The sequence below is a fragment of the Triticum urartu genome, chromosome 7, assembly GCF_003073215.2.
Source record: "Triticum urartu cultivar G1812 chromosome 7, Tu2.1, whole genome shotgun sequence".
Classification (NCBI taxonomy): domain Eukaryota; kingdom Viridiplantae; phylum Streptophyta; class Magnoliopsida; order Poales; family Poaceae; genus Triticum; species Triticum urartu.
In genome coordinates, this window is record NC_053028.1 from 609,211,314 (window position 1) to 609,227,787 (window position 16,474).

The window sequence follows — 16,474 nt, forward strand, 5'->3', positions numbered from 1 at the left end:
TGGTGGAGGTGACCTCTCGGGCGAACCGGGCGGCCATGCTGCTCTGGATCTGCAATCCGGTCGTGAGACGAGGAGCTCCGGCGAAAGAATTGCCCTGACCATGGTCAGGACCGACGACGGTGGCACCTACGGATGTCGTCTACCTTCTTGGAGGCGTCGTTGTGGAGCTCCTTCGGCCTCACGATGGATTTGGCTCTCCGGATGAAAATCCTAGCTTCGGTTCTCCGAAGCAGGCGGCGGCGGCGTCTACGTCGTGTCCTTCTTGAAGGCGTCGCTTGGGAGAGGCGGTTGAGGCTGTTGCGAGGATCTCTCTACCATCAGGGTCAGTGGATGTCGGGGCAGCGGCCTCGGACTTGGGCGCCGAGACGGCGGTCTCGGGAAGCGATGCAGCGACGGCTCCATGAGGTAGGGCTACAGCTCAGCATGGCTTGGGTGGCGTTCTTGAGCTGCGAGGGCGGCAAGGTCGTCGGCTCGGTCGATGCGTTCCAGTGTGGATGGTTGGACTTTATGTCGGGGCGGCGGCCCCGAAAGCGGTGTGACGGTCGTGGTCTGCGGGCAGTTTACCTGCGCAACGTGGGTTGTGGGTGGGTCGTGCGGTGTTGTGGCTCGAGGGCGAGCGGTGGTATGTCGGGGTGGCGGCCCCGGAAGCGGTGCGACGGCCGTGGTCTGCGGGCGGTTTTCCTGCGCAACGCGGGTTGCGGGTGGCTGGATCGTGCGGCGTCGTGGCTCGAGAGCGAGCGGTGGTATGTCGGGGTGGCGGCCCCGGAAGGTGGAGTTGGTTGATCGCGCAGGGCGCGGTGGAGCGGTGGATGTCGGGGTGGCGGCTCCGAGATTTTGCAGTTTCGAGGGATCCGACTTCGTGTCGTGTGGGCGACGAGGTTGCCTTCAATGTTGGCCATTGGCATGTTTATGCATTTGAGCGCAGGTCATATGGTGTGCATGTCGTTCATTTCTGCCGAAGAGTCCCGTGACTGCTCCTCTCATAGTAGTCACGGATTCTTCTTTCTTGCAGTGGTGGATGGCCGGCTTGTTGTATTTCGGCATGTTGTCGGTGAGTGTGGGCTTGGCCCTTGATGTATTGGTTTTTGCCTGGTTTTCCACTAATTAACCGGGCAACTCTCTTCTGCTTAATTAATGGATGAGGCAAAACTTTTGCCTCCGTTTCGAATTTTTTTTTTTTGCATCGGCTATATATCATATAACATCACAAAGACAATATGAAAGGTTCTCCAATAACAACGCCTTTAAGAAGGAAATGATGCTCAAGCGCCACCAGCGATAGCCCTGTAGTTTGTCTAACTGCTACTCCCTCCGTCCCGTAATGTAGGATGTTTTTTGGCAGAGAAAACATCCTACATTATGGGACGGAGGGAGTAGTTGTAAATATAATTTAAATTGCTATATATAGTAGCTAGTTAACTCTAACCGGATCGAGCGTTGGATTGGCTAAAGTGAGGTGACAGCGTGAGGCATATACCAAAGTTGGTTGGCAAGCAAAGCACCCCGCCAAGTGCACGTAACCGCAGCACCGGTTCAAAAATCAGTTCCAAGTTCAAGGGGGAAGCAAGGAATCCAGCCGGTGTCCGTCACAATTTGTTCATACGCATGACCAATCAAGTCAGGCGCGGTGTTCTCCACGATCGAGCTAGGTAGCACAGAAGAGGAGGGTTAAGAGTACGTAGAAGCTACTCTAGTTGGTACAGTACGTAAGTAGGATGGACCCCGCGTTGCACGCGGCGGCGGTGAAGGGGAGCGTGGCGAGCCTGAGGATGCTGGCGGCCGAGCGCCCCGACATCCTTGGTTCCAAGACGCCCCAGGAGAACACCGCGCTGCACATCGCCGCGGAGCTCGGCCATGCCGGCTTCGCCGAGGAGGCCCTGGGCGTGGACCACAAGCTGCTCGTCACCAAGAACGCCGACGGCGACACGCCGCTGCACCTGGCGGCCAGGTCGGGTAAGGTGGACATGGTGGAGCTGCTCATCACGCACGCCAGAGTATTGCCGTCGGAGCAACCGCAGCACTCCCCCGCCGCCGCGCACCGAAAACATGTTGATGGACACACCGGAAAACCTTCCCCGACCTCCCCTGGAACTGGAAGCACGGAGGCGCTGGGGCCTCTGTTGATAGCCAACAAGGCCGGCGACACCCCGCTGCACCAGGCCGTGCAGCACGGCTGGAGCGCCGTGGCGCTCAAGCTGCTGGACGCCGAGCCCAGCTGCGGCCACGCGCTCGACGCGAAAAAGCAGTCGCCGCTGCATATCGCCGCCCGGGAGGGCCTCGCCGACGTCGTGAGCAAGATCGTCAGCCATCCCTGGGTCCGCGAGAGGTTTGTCCCCTCCGACTCCGTCAGCGGCACCGCCCTCCACCAGGCCGTCCTCGGCGGCCACAGCCGTAAGTATCGCCTTATTTTCGTCGAGAGGGTGGTTTTTCAGCTCCCGGGTTTCCAGGCACCCTCTATGAACGGGAAAATAAAAAAAATTAAAAATCTAAAACTTTGCAACATCAAAGATGATCAAATATTGTAGGTGCTTGCAAGTTTTCATGCTAAAAAATATTTCGAGGAGCTGTACACACGAAAAAGATTTCAATGTTTGAAGTTTTGAGCACTTTTAGCACTGAAATCTGAAAACTCGTTTGTACACCCTTCTCTACATGATATTTTGGCATGAAAACTTGCAAGAACCTACAAAGTTCGATCATCTTTTGATTTTACAAAGTTTCAGATTTTTTTCCTTTTTTTAGAATTTATTGTTCATAGAAGGTGCCTAGACACCCCGGAGTTGTTACACCTTTCTGTTTCGTTGATCCTGTCCTGTATCGTGTAACTTTAACGTGGCAAGGCAAGCAGGTGTGGTGGAGATATTGCTCGAGGCGACGCCGGAGGATCAGATCGCGCTGACGGACTCGAGCGAGAACAACGCGCTGCACTACGCGGCTCAAAAGAACAGCGCCCGCGTGGTGAAGCTGCTGCTGAACCGGAAGGTGGAGCTGGCCTACAGGCGCAACCGCGACCTACAGTCGCCGTTGCACATGGCCGCCAACTACGGGTCGACGGAGGCCATGGTGGAGCTGCTTAAGCACTGCCCCGACGCGGCGGAGATGGTGGACAGCAAGGGCAGGAACGCCTTCCACGTCGCCGTCACCAGCGGCAAGGTGGACGCCCTCAAGCGCTTGCTCAAGCACGTCCGCCCCGAGGAGATCGTCAATCGCGTCGACCATGGCGGCAACACGCCGCTGCACCTCGCCGCCGCCCTGTCGCGCGTCCAGTCGGCGCTGCTCCTCATCAAGGACCGCCGCGTCAACCCCTGCGTCCTCAACCGGGACGGCCAGTCCGCGCGCAGCCTCATCGAGAAGCGCGGCGCCAGCGAGGAGATGGACACCTACGAGATGTACCTGTGGAAGAAGCTCAAGAAGCACGAGGCCTGCAGGTGCCAGAAGCAGCAGCTACCTCCAATCGCTACTTACCAGTCGCTGCGCGGCCGGAGGGCTGGCCACGACGAGTACTTCAAGCACAGCGTCGAGACCTACACGCTGGTGGCCACGCTCATCGCCACCGTCAGCTTCGCCGCCACCTTCACCATGCCGGGGGGTTACAGCCAGACCGAGGGCACGGCCATCCACGGGCACACGGCGGCGTTCAAGATCTTCGTCATCTCCAACACCGTCGCCATGTGCAGCTCCGTCGTCGTCGTCTTCTGTTTCATCTGGGCATGGCGGGACCCCGTCAAGTTCAAGCTCGACCAGCTCATGTGGGGCCACAGGCTCACCATCGTTGCCTGCCTCGCCATGGTCGTCTCGCTCATGACCGCTGTTTACATCACCGTTGCGCCCACGGCAAGGTGGCCTGCGTACGTTGTGATCGCCATCGGAGCGAGCACTCCCGCCGTGGTGTTCCTCATTCTTGGGAAAGAGGCATTGTACATCCCACTATAGCTACTACTCGCTTTCCTTCGTGTCTGAAAAGAAGGCCTGCATTTTTTATCAAGTCAAATGCATGATTCAAAGTTTAAACGGTTTTTATCAAGTCACACGGCCCATAGGACCCTCTGTGGCAATTGTTCACCTACACACCGTGAGTGCGAATGCATGTGTAATCAACTTTAGTTGCCATGTGTAATTAACTGTAGTTGTCATGTCTGCCATGTATCATTAAATATAGTTGCCATATGTAACTAATTGGAGTTGTCACATGTGGTCAAATCATAGTTGTCATGTATGATCAATCATAGTTGCCGTGTGTGATTAACTAGTTGCCGCATATGCACACCTGTAGTTGTCGTGTGCTGTTAAACCGTAGTTGCCATATATAGTCAACCATACTTGTTGTGTGTGATTAACTAGTTGCCACATATGCACACATGTAGTTGCCATCTATCACCGTGTGAGTGAAGAGCAGTTTCGCCCACACGTTCGGGCGAGTCCTCCTGTGTCCGTTCGGGTGAGGAGCGCCCACACGTGTGGCACTAAATGATAAAGCCCACACGACGCTGGGTGTTTACGTGGCTCTCCATCCATATGGCAACTGCTTCAAAATTCGTGCAAATAAATCAAACGGCATCGAGTGCGTGCGGGCATGTTGATAAATGCCACACGTGTGGGTGTTATCATTTGGATTGATTTTTGCATTGCGCAATTTTGCATTTGTATAAGTGGATTTGTGTGGAAGTTTCTATGTACTACCAATCAATATACATCTAACAGAACAAGAACTGCTCTATAATTTGTAGTCAATCTAACAAAATTACTGATGTCTAGTTCTTATATGAGGTGTTTGGATCAGAGAGTGGTAATGTTAATGGTAAAGGAATTAGATCACGCTGGTAACTGGGACGTAATGAAGAATCCTTGTTTTGTTTGGTTCATACCTGTAAAGGAATCTGGGGCGGAAAAGAACAGGGTGGCGAACTTGCGATCTGGGGCGGCGGCGGTGGCTACCAGGCGAAAGGGCCGCACCAAAGAGGCGGAGGGAATCTGGGGCGGAAAAGAACAGGGTGGCGAACTTGCGATCTGGGGCGGCGACGATGGCTACCAGGCGAAAGGGTCACACCAAAGAGGCGGAGGGAATCTGGGGCGGAAAAGAACGGGGTGGCGAACTTGCGATCTGGGGCGGCGGCGATGGCTACCAGGCGAAAGGGTCGCACCAAAGAGGCGGAGGGAATCTGGGGCGGAAAAGAAAGGGGTGGCGAACTTGCAATCTGGGCGGCGGCGATGGCTACCAGGCGAAAGGGCAGCACCAAAGAGGTGGAGGGAATCTGGGGCGGAAAAGAACGGGGTGACGAACTTGCGATCTAGGGCGGCGGCGATGGCTACCAGGCGAAAGGGCCGCACCAAAGAGATGGAGGAGAAGGCGCACATCCGGTGACTCACCGGCCATCAAAGACGGGAAGAGATGGCTCGAGCCTGGCGGTGCTGGGTTCTTTCAGGAGAGAGCAGAGGAGCACTTGAGACTCAAAATCCCTAGATAAGATGCAGGTCATCCCCGCCGGCGGGCATGTCGCGGATGCGGTGGCGCCGGACCTAGAGGAGAGGATCGAGGGGAGGTGGAGGGGGGCTCGAAGGGGACCAGGGAGGCGGCGGCGCTGGTTGACGGGCGACGCGTCGCGAGGTTGAGATTGAGTGTATGATTGTACGATGTATTGCTCTCATGCATAGGCACGTATATATGATGTACAAAGGTGGGCCACGGACCTCAACTATACAAGGAACTAGGAGCCGGGCCCAATACACAATATGCACATAACACATATACTCAACACCCCCCGCAGTCGAAGCGGCACCGCGGCTGACGCAAAGACTGGACCAGAACTTCTCAAATGACTCCGTAGGCAAGCCCTTGGTCATGCTATCTGCAAATTGTTGGGAAGTAGGGACGTGTAAAACATGAATATGGCCAAGGGCCACCTGTTCCCGAACAAAATGAATATCCAACTCAATATGCTAGGTCCGTCGATGATGCATCGGGTTAGCAGAGAGGTAGACCGCCGAGTCGTTGTCGCAGTAGACCACGTGGCACGGTCAACGGGGCAAGAGAGCTCCTGAAGCGGCTGGCGAAGCCACGAACACTCGGCGACGGTGTTGGCCACTGCACGATACTCAGCCTCAGCACTAGAACGAGAGACCGTAGGCTGCCGCTTGGACGACCACGAGATGAGTGAGGGTCCAAGGTAGACACAATAGCCCGAAGTGGAGCGACGAGTGTCAGGGCAGCCCGCCCAGTCTGCATCAGAGTAGGCGGTGAGGGCGGTGTCGGCGAAGGCGTGAAGCGTGACGCCAAGATCCATAGTGCCACAGATATAGCGGAGAATCCGCTTGACGGCAGCCCAATGAACGTCGCGAGGAGCATGCATATGAAGACACACCTGCTGCATGGCATACTGGATCTTCGGTTGAGTCAGAGTGAGGTACTGGAGAGCACCAACGATAGACCAATAGAAAGCAGCATCCGAAGCAGGAGAACCATCCGTGGCAGAAAGCTTGTCCTTCGTATCAACAGGCGTAGCGACGGGCTTGCAGTTAAGCATGCCAGCACGCTCGAGGAGCTCATGAGCGTACTTCCGCTGATGAAGAAAGAAGCCATCTGGACGGCGCACCACCTCGACACCGAGGAAGTAGTGCAAAGGACCCAAGTCCTTGATGGCGAACTCAGCGCGAAGACGAGCCGTGAGCTGACTGAGGAGACCAGCCGTACATGCCGTCAGGATGATGTCGTCGACATAGAGCAACAAGTAGGCCATGTCAGAGCCCTGATGACAGACGAAGAGCAAGGCGTCCGAGCGGGTAGAGCGGAACCCCGGCTGGTGGAGAAACACCGCGATGCGCTAGTACCAAGCGCGCGAAGCCTGCTTGAGTCCATACAAGGACCGCGAAAGCAGGCACACGTGGTCGGGAAGCGTCGGGTCAACAAACCCGGTGGGCTGCTGGCAGAAGACCTGCTCCTCGAGGTGACCATGGAGGAAGGCGTTGGAGACGTCCATCTGGTGCACCGGACAAGCACAGGAGACCGCAAGGTGGAGAACCGTGCGTATCGTGCCGGGCTTGACGACCGGAGCGAAGGTGTCGGTGAAGTCGATGCCAGCACACTGTCGAAAGCCACGAACGACCCATCGCGCTTTGTAGCGATCAAGGGTACCATCAGGACGGAGCTTGTGTTTAAAGACCCACTTCCCGGTAATCACGTTGGCGTGCCGGGGACGGGGAACAAGCTGCCACGTCCGGTTGCGCAACAGGGCGTCAGACTCCTCTTGCATCGCAGCCATCCAGAGCGGGTCAGGAAGAGCGGCTCGAACGAAGGACGGCAACGGCGATGGCTCAGAGGTGGACGCCGCATGGACGTAGTCATCCGAGGCGTAGCGCGAGCACGGGCGAAAAACGCCCGTACGGGCGCGGTTGACCGGACCGGCCACAGGCGCCGAGGGGGCCGCGGGCGCCGAGGGGGTCGGGGGCGCCGGTGTTGGAAATATGCCCTAGAGGCAATAATAAAATGGTTATTATTATATTTCCTTGTTCATGATAATTGTCTATTGTTCATGCTATAATTGTGTTATCCGGAAATCGTAATACATGTGTGAATACATAGACCACAATACGTCCCTAGTGAGCCTCTAGTTGACTAGCTCGTTGATCAAAAGATAGTCATGGTTTCCTGACTATGGACATTGGATGTCATTGATAATGGGATCACATCATTAGGAGAATGATGTGATGGACAAGACCCAATCCTAAGCATAGCTTAAAGATCGTGTAGTTCGTTTGCTAGAGCTTTTCCAAATGTCAAGTATCATTTCCTTGGACCATGAGATTGTGCAACTCCCGGATACCGTAGGAGTGCTTTGGGTGTACCAAACGTCACAACGTAACTAGGTGACTATAAAGGTGCACTACGGGTATCTCCGAAAGTGTCTGTTGGGTTGGCACGAATCGAGACTGGGATTTGTCACTCCGTATGACGGAGAGGTATCTCTGGGCCCACTCGGTAATGCATCATCATAATGAGCTCAATGTGACAAGTGGTTGATAACGGGATCATGCATTACGGTACGAGTAAAGTGACTTGCCAGTAACGAGATTGAACGAGGTATTGGGATACCGATGATCGAGTCTTGGGCAAGTAACGTACCGATTGACAAAGGGAATTGTATACGGGATTGATTGAATCCTCGACATCGTGGTTCATCCGATGAGATCATCGAGGAGCATGTGGGAGCCAACATGGGTATCCAGATCCCGCTGTTGGTTATTGACCGGAGAGTCGTCTCGGTCATGTCTGCGTGTCTCCCGAACCCGTAGGGTCTACACACTTAAGGTTCGGTGACGCTAGGGTTGTTGAGATATTAGTATACGGTAACCCGAAAGTTGTTCGGAGTCCCGAATGAGATCCCGGACGTCACGAGGAGTTCCGGAATGGTCCGGAGGTGAAGATTTATATATAGGAAGTCAAGTTTCGGCCATCGGGAAAGTTTCGGGGGTAATCGGTATTGTACCGGGACCACCAGAAGGGTCCCGGGGGTCCACCGGGTGGGGCCACCTATCCCGGAGGGCCCCATGGGCTGAAGTGGGAGGGGAACCAGCCCCTGGTGGGCTGGTGCGCCCTCCCATGGGCCTCCCCTGCGCCTAGGGTTGGAAACCCTAGGGGTGGGGGGGCCCACTTGGCTTGGGGGGCAAGCCACCCCCTTGGCCGCCGCCCCCCTTGGAGATCCCATCTCCTAGGGCCGGCGCCCCCCTAGGGGTCCTATATATAGTGGGGGGAGGGAGGGCAGCCGCACCCTAGCCCCTGGCGCCTCCCTCTCCCTCCCGTGACACCTCTCCCTCTCGCTGTGCTTGGCGAAGCCCTGCCGAGATCGCCGTTGCTTCCACCACCACGCCGTCGTGCTGCCGGATCTCCATCAACCTCTCCTTCCCCTTTCTGGATCAAGTTGGAGGAGACGTCTTCCCAACCGTACGTGTGTTGAACGCGGAGGTGTCGTCCGTTCGGCGCTAGGTCATCGGTGATTTGGATCACGACGAGTACGACTCCATCAACCCTGTTCTCTTGAAAGCTTCCACTCGCGATCTACAAGGGTATGTAGATGAACTCCCTTCTCCCTCATTGCTAGATGACTCCATAGATTGATCTTGGTGATGCATAGAAAATTTTAAATTTCTGCTACGATCCCCAACAGTGGCATCATGAGCTAGGTCTATGCGTAGTTTCTATGCATGAGTAGAACACAAAGCAGTTGTGGGCGTCGATATTGTCAATTTGCTTGCCGTTACTAGTCTTATCTTGATTCGGCGGCATCGTGGGATGAAGCGGCCCGGACCGACCTTGCACGTACGCTTACGTAAGACTGGTTCCACCGACTGACATGTACTAGTTGCATAAGGTGGCTGGCGGGTGTCTATCTCTCCCACTTTAGTCGGATCAGATTCGATGAAGAGGGTCCTTATGAAGGGTAAATAGCAATTGTCATATCACCATTGTGGCTTTTGCGTAGGTAAGAAACGTTCTTGCTAGAAACCCATAGCAGCCACGTAAAACATGCAACAACAATTAGAGGACGTCTAACTTGTTTTTGCAGGGTATGCTATGTGATGTGATATGGCCAAAAGGATGTGATGAATTATATATATGTGATGTATGAGATTGATCATGTTCTTGTAATAGGAATCACGACTTGCATGTCGATGAGTATGACAACCGGCAGGAGCCATAAGAGTTGTCTTAATTTATTGTATGACCTGCGTGTCAATGAAAAATGCCATGTAATTACTTTACTTTATTGCTAACCGTTAGCCATAGTAGTAGAAGTAATAGTTGGCGAGACAACTTCATGAAGACACGATGATGGAGATCATGATGATGGAGATCATGGTGTCATGCCGGTGATGAAGGTGATCATGCCGCGCCTCGAAGATGGAGATCAAAAGGCGCAAGATGATATTGGCCATATCATGTCACTTTATGATTTGCATGTGATGTTTGTCATGTTTACATCTTATTTGCTTAGAACGACGGTAGCATAAATAAGATGATCCCTCGCAATAATTTCAAGAAAGTGTTTCCCCTAACTGTGCACCGTTGCGAAGGTTCATTGTTTCGAAGCACCACGTGATGATCGGGTGTGATAGATTCTAACGTTCGCATACAACGGGTGTAAGCTAGATTTACACATGTGATGTATGAGATTGATCATGTTCTTGTAATAGGAATCACGACTTGCATGTCGATGAGTATGACAACCGGCAGGAGCCATAGGAGTTGTCTTAATTTATTTATAACTCGCATGTCAACATAAACGTCATGTAATTACTTTACTTTATTGCTGAAGCATTAGCCATAGTAGTAGAAGTAATAGATGACGAGACAACTTCAAGAAGACACGATGATGGAGATCATGGTGTCATGCCAGTGACAACGATGATCATGGAGCCCCGAAGATGGAGATCAAAAGGAGCAAATGATATTGGCCATATCATGTCACTATTTGATTGCATGTGATGTTTATCATGTTTTACATCTTATTTGCTTAGAACGACGGTAGCTTAAATAAGATGATCCCTCGTAATAATTTCAAGAAAGCATGGCCTCGGAACACGGAAGACCGAAAGGTCGAGCATGAGTCGTATAGAAGATACGATCAACATGAAGATGTTCACCGATGTTGACTAGTCCGTCTCACGTGATGATCGGACACGGCCTAGTTGACTCGGATCATGTTTCACTTAGATGACTAGAGGGATGTCTATCTGAGTGGGAGTTCATTGAATAATTTGATTAGATGAACTTAATTATCATGAACTTAGTCTAAAATCTTTACAATATGTCTTGTAGATCAAATGGCCCACGTTGTCCTCAACTTCAACGCGTTCCTAGAGAAAACCAAGCTGAAAGATGATGGCAGCAACTATACAGACTGGGTCCGGAACCTGAGGATCATACTCATAGCTGCCAAGAAAGATTATGTCCTAGAAGCCCCGCTAGGTGACGCACCCATCCCAGAGAACCAAGACGTTATGAATGCTTGGCAGTCACGTGCTGATGATTACTCCCTCGTTCAGTGCGGCATGCTTTAGAGCTTAGAACCGGGGCTCCAAAAGCGTTTTGAGCAACACAGAGCATATGAGATGTTCGAAGAGCTGAAAATGGTTTTCCAAGCTCATGCTCGGGTCGAGAGATATGAAGTCTCCGACAAGTTCTTCAGTTGTAAGATGGAGGAAAATAGTTCTGTCAGTGAGCACATACTCAAAATGTCTGGGTTGCATAACCGTTTGACTCAGCTGGGAGTTAATCTCCCGGATGACGCGGTCATTGACAGAATCCTTCAGTCGCTTCCACCGAGCTACAAGAGCTTTGTGATGAACTTCAATATGCAGGGGATGGAAAAGACCTGAGGTATATTCAATGCTGAAATCAGCGGAGGTGGAAATCAAGAAGGAACATCAAGTGTTGATGGTGAATAAAACCACTAAGTTCAAGAAAGTCAAGGGTAAAAAGAACTTCAAGAAGGACGGCAAGGGAGTTGCCGCGCCCGGTAAGCAAGCTGCCGGGGAGAAGCCAAAGAATGGACCCAAGCCCGAGACTGAGTGTTTTTATTGCAAGGGAAGTGGTCACTGGAAGCGGAACTGCACCAAATACTTAGCGGACAAGAAGGCCGGCAACACTAAAGGTATATGTGATATACATGTAATTGATGTGTACCTTACCAGTACTTGTAGTAGCTCCTGTGTATTTGATACCGGTGCGATTGCTCACATTTGTAACTCAAGCAGGAGCTGCAGAATAAGCAGAGACTGGCGAAGGACGAGGTGACGATGTGCGTCGGGAATGGTTCCAAGGTCGATGTGATCGACGTCGGCACGCTACCTCTACATTTACCTATGGGATTAGTTTTAAACCTCAATAATTGTTATTTAGTGCTAGCTTTGAGCATGAACATTGTATCAGGATCTCGTTTAATTCGAGATGGCTACTCATTTAAATCCGAGAATAATGGTTGTTCTATTTATATGAGAGATATGTTTTATGGTCATGCTCCGCTGGTGAATGGTTTATTCTTAATGAATCTCGAGCGTAATGTTACACATATTCATAGGTGACAAACGCATGAAGAAGCTCCATGCAGATGGACTTTTGGACTCCCTTGATTACGAATCATTTGACACGTGCGAACCATGCCTCATGGGTAAAATGACCAAGACTCCGTTCTCAGGAACAATGGAGCGAGCAACCAACTTATTGGAAATCATACATACTGATGTGTGTGGTCCAATGAGTGTTGAGGCTCACGGTGGCTATTGTTATGTTCTCACCCTCACTGATGACTTGAGTAGATATGGGTATGTCTACTTAATGAAACACAAGTCTGAGACCTTTGAAAAGTTCAAGGAATTTCAGAGTGAGGTTGAGAATCAACGTGACAGGAAAATCAAGTTCTTGCGATCAGATCGTGGGGGGGGGAATACTTGAGTCACGAATTTGGCCCGCACTTAAGGAAATGTGGAATAGTTTCACAACTCACGCCGCCTGGAACACCTCAGCATAATGGTGTGTCCAAACGTCGTAATCGCACTCTATTGGATATGGTGCGATCTATGATGTCTCTTACCGATCTACCGCTGTCATTTTGGGACTATGCTTTAGAGACTGCCGCATTCACTTTAAATAGGGCTTTGTCGAAATCCGTTGAGTCGACACCGTATGAATTATGGTTTGGGAAGAAACCTAAGCTGTCGTTTCTAAAAGTTTGGGGATGCGATGCTTATGTCAAGAAACTTCAACCTGAAAAGCTCGAACCCAAATCGGAAAAATGTGTCTTCATGGGATACCCTAAAGAAACTATTGGGTATACCTTCTACCTCAGATCCGAAGGCAAGATCTTTGTTGCCAAGAATGGATCCTTTCTAGAGAAAGAGTTTCTCTCGAGAGAAGTAAGTGGGAGGAAAGTGGAACTTGATGAAGTATTGCCTCTTGAATCGGAGAGTGGCGCAGCTCAGGAAATTGTTCCTGAGGTGCCTGCACCGACTAGAGAGGAAGTTAATGATGATGATCATGAAACTTCAGATCAAGTTGCTACTGAACTTCATAGGTCCACAAGGACACGTTCCGCACCAGAGTGGTACGGCAACCCTGTCTTGGAAATCATGTTGTTAGACAACGGTGAACCTTCGAACTATGAAGAAGCGATGGCGGGCCCAGATTCCGACAAATGGCTGGAAGCCATGAAATCCGAGATAGGATCCATGTATGAAAACGAAGTATGGACTTTGAATGACTTGCCCGATGATCGGCGAGCCATAGAAAATAAATGGATCTTTAAGAAGAAGACAAACACGGATGGTAATGTAACCATCTATAAAGCTCGGCTTGTCTCTAAGGGTTATCGACAAGTTCAAGGGGTTGACTATGATGAGACTTTCTCACCCGTAGAGAAGCTGAAGTCCGTCCGAATCATGTTAGCAATTGCCGCATTCTATGATTATGAGATATGTCAAATGGACGTCAAAACGGTATTCCTTAATGGTTTCCTTAAGGAAGAATTGTATATGATGCAGCCGGAAGGTTTTGTCGATCCTAAGAATGTTGATAAGGTGTGCAAGCTCCAACGCTCGATCTATGGGCTTGTGCAAGCATCTCGGAGTTGGAACATTCGTTTTGATGAGATGATCAAAGCGTTTGGGTTTACGCAGACTTATGGAGAAGTCTGCATTTACAAGAAAGTGAGTGGGAGCTCTGTAGCATTTCTCATATTGTATGTGGATGACATACTGTTGATGGGAAATGATATAGAATTCTTGGAAAGCATAAAGGCCTACTTGAACAAGTGTTTTTCAATGAAGGATCTTGGAGAAGCTGCTTACATATTAGGCATCAAGATCTATAGAGATAGATCGAGACGCCTCATTGGTCTTTCACAGAGTACGTACCTTGACAAGATATTGAAGAAGTTCAATATGGATCAGTCAAAGAAGGGGTTATTGCCTGTATTGCAAGGTACAAGATTGAGCACGGCAGAAGATAGAGAAAAGATGAGTGTCGTCCCCTATGCCTCGGCCATAGGGTCTATCATGTATGCTATGCTGTGTACCAGATCTGATGTAAACCTTGCCGTAAGTTTGGTAGGAAGGTACCAAAGTAATCCCGGCATGGAACACTGGACAGCGGTCAAGAATATCCTGAAGTACCTGAAGAGGACTAAGGATATGTTTCTCATTTATGGAGGTGACGAAGAACTCGTCGTAAAGGGTTATGTCGATGCTAGCTTCAACACAGATCTGGATGACTCTAAGTCACAAACCGGATACGTGTATATTTTGAATGGTGGGGCAGTAAGTTGGTGCAGTTGCAAGCAAAGCGTTGTGGCGGGATCTACATGTGAAGCGGAGTACATGGTAGTCTCGGAGGCAGCACAAGAAGCAATCTGGGTGAAGGAGTTCATTACCGACCTAGGAGTCATTCCCAATGCGTCGGGCCCGATGACTCTCTTCTGTGACAACACTGGAGCTATTGCCCTTGCCAAGGAGCCCAGGTTTCACAGGAAGACCAGGCATATCAAGCGTCGCTTCAACTCCATTCGTGAAAGTGTTCAAAATGGAGACATGGATATTTGTAAAGTACATACGGACCTGAATGTGGAAGATCCATTGACTAAACATCTCCCTAGGGCAAAACATGATCAACACCAGATCTCTATGGGTGTTCGATTCATCACAATGTAACTAGATTATTGACTCTAGTGCAAGTGGGAGACTGTTGGAAATATGCCCTAGAGGCAATAATAAAATGGTTATTATTATATTTCCTTGTTCATGAAAATTGTCTATTGTTCATGCTATAATTGTGTTATCCGGAAATCGTAATACATGTGTGAATACATAGACCACAACACGTCCCTAGTGAGCCTCTAGTTGACTAGCTCGTTGATCAAAAGATAGTCATGGTTTCCTGACTATGGACATTGGATGTCATTGATAACGGGATCACATCATTAGGAGAATGATGTGATGGACAAGACCCAATCCTAAGCATAGCTTAAAGATCGTGTAGTTCGTTTGCTAGAGCTTTTCCAAATGTCAAGTATCATTTCCTTGGACCATGAGATTGTGCAACTCCCGGATACCGTAGGAGTGCTTTGGGTGTACCAAACGTCACAACGTAACTGGGTGACTATAAAGGTGCACTACGGGTATCTCCGAAAGTGTCTGTTGGGTTGGCACGAATCGAGACTGGGATTTGTCACTCCGTATGACGGAGAGGTATCTCTGGGCCCACTCGGTAATGCATCATCATAATGAGCTCAATGTGACCAAGTGGTTGATCATGGGATCATGCATTACAGTATGAGTAAAGTGACTTGCCGGTAACGAGATTGAACGAGGTATTGGGATACTGACAATCGAGTCTCGGGCAAGTAACGTACCGATTGACAAAGGGAATTGTATACGGGATTGATTGAATCCTCGACATCGTGGTTCATCCGATGAGATCATCGAGGAGCATGTGGGAGCCAACATGGATATCTAGATCCCGCTATTGGTTATTGATCGGAGAGTCGTCTCGGTCATGTTTGTGTGTCTCCCGAACCCGTAGGGTCTACACACTTAAGGTTCGGTGACGCTAGGGTTGTTGAGATATTAGTATACGGTAACCCGAAAGTTGTTCGGAGTCCCGGATGAGATCCCGGAGTCATGAGGAGTTCCGGAATGGTCCGAAGGTGAAGTTTATATATAGGAAGTCAAGTTTCGGCCATCGGGAAAGTTTCGGGGGTAATCGGTATTGTACCGGGACCACCGGAAGGGTCCCGGGGGTCCACCGGGTGGGGCCACCTATCCCGGAGGGCCCCATGGGCTGAAGTGGAGGGGAACCAGCCCCTGGTGGGCTGGTGCGCCCCCCCATGGGCCTCCCCTGCGCCTAGGGTTGGAAACCCTAGGGATGGGGGCGCCCCACTTGGCTTGGGGGGCAAGCCACCCCCTTGGCCGCCGCGCCCCCCCTTGGAGATCCCATCTCCTAGGGCTGGCGCCCCTAGGGGTCCTATATATATTGGAGGGAGGGAGGGCAGCTGCACCCTAGCCCCTGGCGCCTCCCTCTCCCTCCCGTGACACCTCTCCCTCTCGCTGTGCTTGGCGAAGCCCTGCCGAGATCGCCGTTGCTTCCACCACCACGTCGTCGTGCTGCTGGATCTCCATCAACCTCTCCTTCCCCTTGCTGGATCAAGTTGGAGGAGACGTCTTCCCAATCGTACGTGTGTTGAACGCAGAGGTGCCGTCCGTTCGGCGCTAGGTCATCGGTGATTTGGATCACGACGAGTACAACTCCATCAACCCCGTTCTCTTGGACGCTTCCGCTCGCGATCTACAAGGGTATGTAGGAGGTGCCGGGGACTCCAGCGCCGCGGCTGTAGGAGGTGCCACATGCGGGGTGCGCGCCTCAAAGCCAGGGCGGGCCAAGAGAGGCGCGCAAGTGCCCTGGGAGAGGCGTCCAAGAGCCTGCGTCACCAGT

The 16,474-nt window shown here is 51.3% G+C and overlaps 1 protein-coding gene across 1 annotated transcript; it reads left to right on the top strand.

The window, feature by feature from the left end:
- The first annotated feature begins 1,552 nt into the window (after nt 1–1,552).
- LOC125522181 (ankyrin repeat-containing protein At5g02620-like) lies at nt 1,553–4,172 on the top strand. The gene is made up of 2 exons (XM_048687268.1): nt 1,553–2,391; nt 2,849–4,172. Exons 1-2 carry the CDS (start codon nt 1,716–1,718, stop codon nt 3,931–3,933), a joined length of 1,761 nt encoding a protein of 586 aa, XP_048543225.1. The 5' UTR covers nt 1,553–1,715; the 3' UTR covers nt 3,934–4,172.
- The last annotated feature ends 12,302 nt before the right edge of the window (nt 4,173–16,474 follow it).